This window comes from Jaculus jaculus, chromosome 8, assembly GCF_020740685.1.
Source record: "Jaculus jaculus isolate mJacJac1 chromosome 8, mJacJac1.mat.Y.cur, whole genome shotgun sequence".
NCBI classification, from domain to species: domain Eukaryota; kingdom Metazoa; phylum Chordata; class Mammalia; order Rodentia; family Dipodidae; genus Jaculus; species Jaculus jaculus.
Window position 1 is genome coordinate 13,751,113 of NC_059109.1, and position 11,964 is coordinate 13,763,076.

Consider the following 11,964-nt stretch of genomic DNA (forward strand, 5'->3'; position numbering starts at 1 on the left):
TTTATCTGTAAGGAGAGAGAGAGAGAGACAGAGAGAGAGAGAGAGAAAAAGGAGAGACAGACACAGAAAGAATGGGCAGGTCAGGGCCTTCAGCCACTGCAAAGGAGCTCCAGATGCATGTGCACCTTGTGCATCTGGCTTATGTGGGTCCTGGGGAATCCAACCTGGGTCCTTTGGCTTCACAGGCATATGCCTTAACTGCTAAGCCATCTCTCCAGCCCAGGTGATTCAATTTTTAAATAAACTTTGAAAAAAATATTTTTATTAATTTGGAAGAGAGAGATGGTGGTGGAGAGAGAGGAATGATTGGTATGCTAGGGCCGCTGCAAATGAACTCCAGACATGTGTGCTACTTTGTGCATCTGACTTTACATGGGTATTAGGGAATCAAGCATGGGTCAGAGGCTTTGCAAACACATGCCTTTAACTGCTGAGCCATCTCTCAAGTCTTTAAATAAAATTTGACTCACAACAATGACAAGGTCATATGTGCCAATATGTAGCAGCAAGCAAAATCAACATAGCGGATGCAAGCAAGAAAAGCATTTGTAAAAACCACCAAGCCTACCTAACAAACTATGCCTTCTTAGCAACCCCATCCTCAGACCCCTTGATTTTTACAGTTCTAGATCTTTACTAGTCTCCAATATTAGTGTTCTTGAAAGTTTTTCTTCACTGATCCTGTTCATAGAAGATTTCCTAAAGAACTTTGTACTCAGCACCAACATTCCTATAAGTGTATTCTACCACTTTTGTTTTTCTGATTAATGATGATAGACTCCATCCTCTGAGGAAGACCCAACTCATTAATGCTTTTAGCTGCTCCTACTTTCTGCCACTGAAAAGATCAACATATTCATTTCAACCAGCATTGATTTTTTATCTTTTCCACATAAGCACTTGTAAAATCCACCATAATTCTTTTTTTAGTTTATTCTCTTCTTCTTCTTTTTTCTTTCTTTTGTTTTTAAAATCCACTATAATTTTTAAACTTCACGAGTTCTAAGTTGAACACAGAGTCCAGCTCAAACTTGTTCTGACTAATGCATCCCTCTCCCACGCAATGGCCGAACTCTCTTTCCAAGTGCTCAGACAAGAACGACTGGATTCATTCGTGTCCTCTCTGTCTCATACACAAAAGTAGTCTCTCGTGAACTTTAGCTGACTCTACCTTTAACATATCAAGGAGACATGCATTCCTCACCTTTTCATATAACTTTTTATATACCTTTCAGTTTGGACTGAACTATTATGATTTAGTGATTATATTATTTCAATATTTCTAATTCATTAATGTACTTCATAAATGTCTTTGCAAAACAAAAATCATGTCACTTCTGTGTAAAAATCCTTTGCATTCTTCTAAGAATAACATTTAATATCTCCCTTAGTTTATGAAGATTTGCACAGTTCATCATCACAGTTCTTCCCTAATCTCCCCTCTCACACTCTTCTTGGATTACTCGTCCAGTGGTTTTTGCCTCCAGGGTAACTCTTCCTAAATTTCACATTTGCCCTGTAACCTCTCAGTTCAGCTTTTTGCTCATATGTTATTTCCACAATGAAAACTCATACTTTAAACTTACTACAGAATTCCAGATATCTAACAATCTTCACTCTATTTTTCTTTGTTTTTTTTCTAACACATTACATTTTAACCTATTGCATAACTTATTCATTCATTATCATCTAAAAATCTGTCACTACCCACTAACATATACTTCACAAATAGAGAAAATATTGTCATTTTTATTGATCACAATCTTTATTGTACTCCAACTAGTATATCACAAGTGCTCAGTTAGTGTTTATGAGTACATAAATAAATAAAGAGGCATGGAGGCGGCAGTGTGGAATGCACATGTTGTCAGTTTTTAAATCAACTTTAACCATTTTTTTTGTGGTAGGGTCTCACTCTAGCCCAGGCTGACCTGGAATTCATTATGTATTCTCAGGGTGGCCTTGAACTCTTGGCAATCCTCTTACTTCTGCCTCCCTAGTGCTGGAATTAAAGGCATGCACCACCATGCCTGGCTTCCTGTCCATTCTTGATATTTATTAAACTGAATACTACTTAAAGCTCAATTTGTGAGCAATCAACATCCATACTGAACACAAGTCAAAACCCTAAGACATATGTTTAGGAAGAAGTTATCACTAATAAAATGTCTTATCTCAGTAAATAAGCTGCTAATTGAAATTAGATTTTGTTTTTGCCCAAGGACGATACAATGACATCAATCCTGAAATAGTTTGGCTTGAATATGACAGCAGGTGTGATTCTCATTCTCCTTCTCAGTCTATGCTAGATTTGTAGTGAATCTCATTTTAATATAATACTTTCAGTTCATTCACGTGGATATTGAATTACCAAATAATAGCCTCAACCTCCAAATGCAGTGGAATCTGTCAGAGCCACTTTTCATCAAAAGTAACAGTGAACTAAAGGTGGAGAAAGATACATATATATCAGTTTATATTCTGGGTCAAATCAGGAAAAAACTTTCATGTGTTAAAAAACTGTTTAAGATTATCTGCTCTTGTCAATTCACACAATGAAGATTGCAGTTTATTAGAAATAAATTTACCAGGGAATTTTCAATTTCTAAACACTGGACCTTTTATCACTTTTTTAATGTTAATAACAAATAAGTAGGCATATGTAAATATGTATATGACCATAGGAACAGAATAATTAGGGATACCCCTTAAATCCTGTAAAGGAACAGGGGTAGAAATGTATTAAACCTATTTCTAGAGTTGAAGTCTTGATATCTTAAAAACACTTATAAAGATTTCTTAATTGATTGTCTTAGTTGAGATACCTAGGTTCACATGCATTGCATTCAATTTTCTACTATTTTTCACTGAACTGAAGGCATACGGCAACCACCTAATAAAGGCCAGGTGAGAAATTCAGAGGGCTTTGGTTTATCTCTGTAGAGCACTAAGGATGGATAGAGTATCAGACATGTTACCACAGCCTGATTCATATGCAGAGATCTTTCCATTATTGTCTAGAGACCCTCTAGTCTTGTTAAATTTCTTGGTAAAATATAATAAGGGCTGGAGAGATGGCTTAGCGGTTAAGCGCTTGCCTGTGAAGCCTAAGGACCCCGGTTCGAGGCTTGGTTCCCCAGGTCCCACGTTAGCCAGATGCACAAGGGGGCGCATGTGTCTGGAGTTTGTTTGCAGTGGCTGGAAGCCCTGGCGCGCCCATTCTCTCTCCCTCCCTCTATCTGTCTTTCTCTCTATGTCTGTCGCTCTCAAATAAATAAATAAAAAAATGAACAAAAAAAAAATTTAAAAAAAAAATATAATAAGCTCAGTTATTGTGTTTCCTATGTTAATTCTGTACTATACCTCTCTGTTCTGTTAGAAGTCTTGATGTAGTAATGACTCAGGAATACAACACTTATTTCAAATACTGAAATTTGCTAGTCTCCTCCGTGACATGATTAAGATATTAATTATACAAAACTTATTGTGTTTCTTTTTCTGGATCTACAAATATATGTCTGATTCATAATATGTTAAATTTTGAATGGTTAATTATTATAAGACAAAAAAATGTTATTGACCATGTGATAAATATTAGTTATTATTGCATTGTTTCCACTTTTAAATGTTAAATTATGAGAATACATGCTTTACTTTATACCCTGTTAAACTGTTTTCTGAAGAGACATTTGGCAATGTGGAGAGACGTGGTGATTTTCCCACTTAGTGGAAGACGTGTTGTTGGCATCCACTTTGTGGAAGCTGTGGATGCTGAGGAGCATCTTAATGCTCAGTGTGCAAGGCACAATGTAGCTCCTCTAACAGAAGCACTCAGACCAAGGTTCCAAGAGTTTCTAAGGTGAGGTACCCTGTTCTACATGAATACCATGAAAATACTTTTTAAAAAAGATTTTATTTTCTTTGTTTATTAGAGATAGAGGGAGGGAGGGAGGGAGAGAGAGAGAGAGAGACAGAGACAGAGAGATTGAGAGAGTGTATCGGCACACCAGAGTTTCTAGCCACTGCAAACGAACTCCAGATGCATTGCCGCCATGTGCACATCTGGCTTATGTGGGACGTAGAGAATCGAACCTGGGTCCTCAGACTTCACAGCCATGCACCTTAACCACTAAGCAATCTCTCCAGTCCCATGAAAATACTTTTGAACATATTTACCTTGCAAGGGAATGCATTAACTAATCAGAATATTTTAAATTATAAAAAAACCCATGGCATATAATAAACAGAAAGCTCTAAGTGTGCTAAGCCAAACATTCTGTGTAATAATGACCCTTATATAACTTTATAACAAAATACTAAGAATGAATTAGCACTTTTTAATCTCTCTCTATATCTATGCATTTTATTTATATCTGAGGAGCTTATTATTTCATGTATGTAGCTGTTATAAATAATGCTTGTATGAACATGTTTACATCTCATAAATCTTCATTCGGAAGATTGAAGAAATTCATAGAAATTACACAATAAAAATAATGAGTTTGTAATTTTTTTTATCACTTTCTGAGTCCATTCTTATATACTTGTATTCTTTTAATAAATTCTATTTCCTTGTAGCTAATTTGCCAAAAGATTAATCAATTTTATTGGAGGAACTTCTGTTTCATTATTATGTTTTAGTACTGGTGTTTTTTCCTTAAGAATTTTACTTTATTTTTTTAAATTTATTTATTTGACAGAGAAAGAGGGAGAGAGAGTCAGAGAATGGGTGCACCAGGGTCTCCAGCCACTACAAACGAACTCCAGACGCATGCACCCCTTGTGCATCTGGCTAACATGGGTCCTGGGGAGTCGACCTGGGTCCTTTGGCTTTGCAGACAAATGCCTTAACCACTAAGCCACCTCTCCAGCCCCCAAATTTTAATATAATACAAATTTCCAACTTATATTCCTACAATTATAACAAAAATAGTTAACATTTTTTAAAAGATTTTATTTTTATATATTTATTAGAGACACAGAGAGGGAGAGTGAGAGGTAGAAAGAGAGAGAGGGAGAATGGGCATGCCAGGGCCTTTAGTCACTGCAAACAAACTCCAGATGCATGTGCCACCATGTGCCTCTGGTTTATGTGGGATCTGGAAAATTGAACCTGGGTCCTTAGGCTTCACAGGCACCTGGCTTAACTGCTAAGCCATCCCGCCAGCCCAACAGTAACATTTTTGATGGATAGTGCATGTTATCTGTATTATGAAGATTCTTGCTGGGAAGATTATTGTTGATTCTCAGAGTCAGAAGGAAGGAAACTAAGGCAGCATGAAGCTAAAAACCAGGGAAAGCTTTAGTTTCTTCCCAGCTTATTCTCAAAACTTGTGCCTTGGCATCCTGTTCTTTCCTTACGTACTCTTCATGCAGGTTCATCTCTTAGGAGTGAAGAACTTATGGGCACAGTTTCTAAATTTTTTGACTGAAATTTTTAATCATGTCTAGCTTCCTCTTTTTTTCCCCTGAAATCCTCTTCCTCCTTCTTGATATTCATCATCCTCCACTATATAATACATAGGTATAGACACTCAGATGTGACTATGACATTTCTCTGTTGTTTGTTTTTTACACTTTGATTATTCCTTACCTCAGTCTCTGTGTTTCTCATGAGAATTATCCGCCCTCTCAGGTTATAATCTCCTAAGACCAATGCATATGTGTTATTTTCTTTATTCATGAGTGCTATCTATGGAGTAATGTAATAAAAATAATAGTACAAGTCTATTGGAAGTCTGTGACACAAAAATATTTTTTCTTTTTTCTTTTCTTTTCTTTTTTTTTTTTGGCTTTTCGAGGTAGGGTCTCACTCTAGCCCAGGCTGACCTGGAATTCACTATGTAGTCTCAGGGTGGCCTTGAACTCACAGTGATCCTCTTACCTCTGCCTCCCAAGTGCTGGAATTAAATCCTTCCTTCCTTCCTTCCTTCCTTCCCTCCTTCCTTCCTTCCTTCTTTCTTTCTCTCTTTCTTTCTTTCTTTTCAAGATAGGGTGCTTTTGAACTCACGGTGATCCTCCTACCTCTGCCTCCTGAGTGCTGGGATTAAAGGTGTGCGCCACCACTCCTGGCTTATATTTTCATTTTTTGACCTAGGTTTCCCTACTATATCAGAAGACAAATAGAGCTTTGAGTAGCTGCTGAGGAATTTCCATAAACAAGTTTTGCTTATTTCTGAATGTGCCAGCAATAAGTGCCAGCGAACGATGTCTGAATGGTTCAGGGTCAAAGTTTATTTAATTCTTGTGACATGGAGACATTTGTCACGAAAAGTGTGTTGGAAAGACTTAGTAATGCTTGTCCTGTCTTCCTTTTGGAGTGTCTCTTTTCTTCTGTCATCCTTAACTCTGTATGCAGAAAGCAATCCTAACTTCTTTTTTTTAAAATTTTTTGTTTATTTATTTGAAAGCAACAGACAGAGAAAGAGGGAGAGAGAGAAAGAGAGAAAGAGAATGGGCGCGCCAGGGCCTCCAGCCACCGCAAACGAACTCCATACGCATGTGCCCCCTTGTGTATCTGGCTAATGTGGGTCCTGGGGATTCAAGCCTCGAACCAGGGTCCTTAGTCTTCACAGGCAAGTGCTTAACCACTAAGCCATCTCTCCAGCCCCTAACTTCTTTTTCATTGCCCTAATTTCTACATTGACCATTACCCCTCTTGCATTCTCACCTCAAATCCAAGTTACCATGCTCAGGATATTTCCTTTTGGCTATAAGAAGGAAGTAACTTCTAGAATTAGAAATCCTTCATCGACACACCTATGTTTTATTTATTTATTTATTTATTTATTTATTTATTTATTTATTTATTTATTTGAGAACGACAGACACAGAGAGAAAGACAGGTAGAGGGAGAGAGAGAGAATGGGCGCGCCAGGGCTTCCAGCCTCTGCAAACGAACTCCAGACGCGTGCGCCCCCTTGTGCATCTGGCTAACGTGGGACCTGGGGAACTGAGCCTCAAACCGGGGTCATTAGGCTTCAAGGCAAGCGCTTAACCGCTAAGCCATCTCTCCAGCCCTACACACCTATATTTTAAAAGGAGAAAGTTCTAGAAGCAAAAGACCACAGAAAGAAGATGATCACATACTGGAAATGTTTAACTGAATTCATTATCTTCTGCTACAGAAGATATTCTAGAAATTAGAAAGTGCTTTGGATCTTAGGTAGGTACACCACTGTAGTTTTACAAGTGACTAGACCCTCAGTCAAGGATAATTCCTGAATACAACAATATAACTTCATCAGAACTTATATTCTCTAGGGTTGTCTCTTTATAATTGTCTCATGGTATTTGAACTACCCTACTTTACATTCACAGACATTTAAACTGAATGTTGTGCTTTACAAATCTTTCCTGCAGTTTTCATTGCAGAGCTAAAATATATAATACTTAGGTAATGCTAGACAAATTGACTGCCTTTTCACAATTATCCAGGATATTTTAGGATTTGCCTCCCCCAAAGAGAATATTCTATCTTATATCCACGTCTAATGATGCCATTGTATCTAATGACAAAGGAAAAATGTGATAATAAAACAGTTAAAATGTTAAATGTTAAAATTTACAGTCATTGTTGGCTATTCCATGATTTCTGAAATTATCATACCACTTCTAATATAATAGTAATTTTAAAAGAATATTTTCAGATTCTTCTTTATGTTTTTAGTGTTGATTAAAAATGAAGTGTGAGGGCTGGAGAGATGGCTGAGCAGTTAATATACCTGCTGGAAAAGCCAAAGTACCCAGGTTTGATTTTCCAGCACCAGCATTAAACCAAATGCACAAGGATGTACATGTGGCTTGAGTTCATTTGCAGTGCCTAGATATCTATCTATCTATCTATCTATCTATCTATCTATCTATCTATCTAACTATTTATCATCTATCTATTAATCTATCACCCACTTGTCTATCTTCAATGGTTTTGCATTTCAATATAGTTGAGAGTATAGGATTGACAAAACCGAAACTATTTTATATATTCAAGTTTTATGGAAAAAAAGGTAGTGCTAATTGTTTTTGATAGCTTGCTCATGTAGCCCAGGTTGGCCTGAACTTGGTATGTAGCCAAAGATGGCCTTGAACTCCTGATTCTCTTGCCTGGGTTGGGATTACAGGGGTTGGGATTATAGATTATCACAATAACCAACAATTAGTTTCTATGAAATAGACTCTTGTTGGGTCTCTGCCAGGTTCCTGGGTAGGACTTCTCAGCCTATGCAATGCAGACATTCTGAGCTGAACAGGCCTTTATTCTGAGGTGCTGCCCTCTGCATTGGAGGACATTTAGCACCATCCCTGGGGTTTACCAAAGACACGCCTGTATACTGGCTGCAACAGCCTAACGGGTCTCCTGACAGTGCTCAGTGTCTCCTTGGATGGAAAGTCAGTGCTGATACTGCTATGATGAGACTGTGAAAAGACAAACATCACTCTGCCCATAGATCCACGGTTCAAACGGGAACTCTGTTGATGGCATTCAGCAGTCTCTCCATCATTTCTCTCTCATAAAACATCATGTGTAGCACTTATACTATATTATAACATTCTATAATTATTATTTAAAAAAATTTTTTTTCATTTTTTATTTATTTATTTGAGAGCGACAGACACAGGGAGAAAGACAGATAGAGGGAGAGAGAGAGAGAATGGGCATGCCAGGGCTTCCAGCCACTGCAAACGAACTCCAGACGTGTGGGCCCCTTGTGCATCTGGCTAACGTGGGACCTGGGGAACCGAGCCTCGAACCGGGGTCCTTAGGCTTCACAGGCAAGCGCTTAACCACTAAGCCATCTCTCCAGCCCACATTCTATAATTATATGGAATTTCTTTCAATATTGTCCTTAAGTGTTTTTTTTTTTTTTTTTTTTTAATTTATTTATTTATTTTATTTGAGAGCGACAGACACAGAGAGAAAGACAGATAGAGGGAGAGAGAGAGAATGGGCGCGCCAGGGCTTCCAGCCTCTGCAAACGAACTCCAGATGCGTGCGCCCCCTTGTGCATCTGGCTAACGTGGGACCTGGGGAACCGAGCCTCAAACCGGGGTCCTTAGGCTTCACAGGCAAGCGCTTAACCGCTAAGCCATCTCTCCAGCCCATTAAGTGTTTTTTTTTAAACTATTAAGCTATATTATAATATAGGTTAATATGTAGAATAGAACAGGACAAAATGTTTTCCCAAATAAATCTTTTTTTTTTTTTTTAATACTTCTTTGTATCACCATTAACTTTTGGAGGGATTGGGAGAAAAAGATAAGGAGTTCCCATTAATACAAAAGTAGACTGAGGCTGGGCGTGGTGGTGCACGCCTTTAATCCCAGCACTTGGGAGGCAGAGGTAGGGAGATTGCTGTGAGTTCGAGGCCACCCTGAGACTACAGAGTGAATTCCAGGTCAGCCTGGGATACAGTGAGACCCTACCTCGGAAAACCAAAAAAAAAAAAAAAAAAAAAAAAAAAAAAAAGTAGACTGACCTATATTCAAAGCACATTTGAGGCTTTAAAGAAAGTGACTATTGGTACTTAGGTATTTTCCAATTTTTCAGATAATATGAAAAGATGTGGTAATAAGATAATGGCATGTTACCAGAACTGTCCACTATAATCTCTAGAAAATGTAAAAGAACTGAATTACACAAATGGAAATTTCCTTGTATAGAATATTTGAGAAATTTTAGGCTGGAGGGATGGCTTAGCGGTTAAGGTGCTTACTTGCAAAGCCAAAGGACCCAGGTTCCATTCCCCAGGACCCACATAAGCCAGTTGCACAAGGTGGCGCACACATCTGGAGTTGGTTTGCAGTGGCTGGAGGCCCTCGTGTCCCCCCTCATTCAAATAAGTAAATAAAAATGTTAAAAAACAAATATTTGAAGAAATTTATCCATGAATTTTTTCATCTGTAGGTGGTGCAGTGGTGATAGGAGAGTTTTTAAAATTGTTTTTGCTTATTTTATGTATTTGAGAGAGAGAGAGAGAGAGAGAGAGAGAGAGGCAGATAGAGAGATAGAGATAGATAGATGGAGATAGATAGATAGATAGATAGAGAGAGAGAGAGAGAGAGAGAGAGAGAGAGAGAGAATGGGTGTGCCTGGGTCTTCAGCCACTGCAAATGAATGCCAGACACATGTGCCACCTTGTTCATCTGTCCTGGGGAATCAAACCTAGGTCCTTTGGCTTTTCAGGCAAGTGCCTTAACCACTGATTCATCTTTCCAGCACATAAGAGTTTTTTAAAATATTTTATTTATTTGACAGAGAGAGAGGGGGGGTGGGAGAGAATGGGTACACCAGGACCTCCAGCCACTGCAAACGAGCCCCAGATGCATGTGCCACCTTGTGCATCTGGCTTACATGGGTCCTAGGGAATTTAACTGAGGTCCTTTGGCTTTGCAGGCAAATGCCTTAACCGCTAAGCCATCTATCTCTCCAGCCCGAAGAAGAGTTTTTCTATCTCACTTTTGAGTAAGAACTTTCATGATCCTGAACACTAAAAAATGGAATATGAAAACAATTGTGAATGTCTAAGAGTCACACTATGCTAAATTGCTGTTTTGAAATGTCTATATCTTCTATCACATTTCTTCTAAATTTAAGGAGAAGGTGATATGTATCCAGACACGGTGGTTATTGTCATTTTTACTTAAGATTATTTTTATTACTTGTGAGAGCTCTCTAAAGGTTTGGCTCACATATAGATTTAATGTCTTAACTTTGGAAATAAAAATATGCAAAAGGTATTGAAATACATTATAATTTATGACACTCTATGCCCCAAGTGTCTTATAATTTCCAAACTGTCACAAACCAGCTAGATTTAAGCTTAGTTTTTCATTTTAACCTTTTATAAATAAATTAATGCTAGGAATTGTGACCCATGCCTGTCACACCAAAAACCATTTAGTTGACTATATTAAATAATATTTTCTCAACAAGGTATATTATCCATCAAGAGTGAATTCTAAATAAATACTATTGGGTGATGTCAGGGGAGTGATATAGTTATCTTTTTAATTTTAAAATAATTGTGGATTACAGAGGAGCTGCAACACAGTAGAGGCCAATTTCCACATATCTATCTATCTATCTATCTATCTATCTATCTATCTATCTATCTATCTATCTTTCTATCTTATATGCATTGTAACACTTTTCAGCACTAAGAAATCAGTGGTACTGTAATATATATTAATATTGACTAAATTATATTTCATTCTTTTTATAATCAATTTTACCACTAGTGACTTTTTTTCGGTTTCAGAGGTAACTCCAAAATACACCATTAAATTTAGTATAATAATCCTTCAATTCCTCCAATTCTTACAAATTATCACAATTTTAAGGGGGAAACAGTTTGATCTTCCCAAATTCATGACTACAAATATCCACACGAACATTTGAACATTCCCTGGCAAAACTGTGAACCAAAAGAGCAGAATAAAGAAAAAGAGAAGAATCTTCATGGTACAGATTGATTTAGGGGAAAAAGTGTGAAAATATCTTTGTTCTTAAGTCAGCTGTATTGAACTGTGGAGACAAAGATCACCTTCATTTATAGATTCTCTCAGGAAGTAGCTTTAACTACTGAGGCTTATCAAAAGCAGGAACATTAGGATAGGTGAGTGAATTGCACCATGCTCGAAGAACATGGCCATGAAATATTATTATTAAATGTCCTTAAAATAGTAAAATCTACATGGTTTTCCTTTTAATGAAATTGCATAATGGCTCAATATTTCCTGGGCTGTTTTAGTAGGGACTGTGTGTTTATATTGTTAAAACATGAAAGTGGAAATGGTACAGTTGTCTGACTACCAATTATGTATTATAGGTAGTAGTACATAATCTAGCACACCTATTCTACTGAAAGAACTCACCATTGTTTTACAGGTGAAAATAATGAAAACCAGAAAGCTTAAGTGATTTATTTCTGTCATAGCATACAATTATGTATGTTAGCATGATCA

General features: G+C 37.4%; 1 protein-coding gene across 1 annotated transcript; it reads right to left on the reverse strand.

The window, feature by feature from the left end:
- Window positions 1–6,630: 6,630 nt before the first annotated feature.
- Defb110 (defensin beta 110) lies at window positions 6,631–11,460 on the reverse strand. The gene is given in 2 exon segments (XM_045156970.1): window positions 6,631–6,727; window positions 11,423–11,460. Coding segments are annotated over 2 exon segments (135 nt in total).
- Window positions 11,461–11,964: the final 504 nt, after the last annotated feature.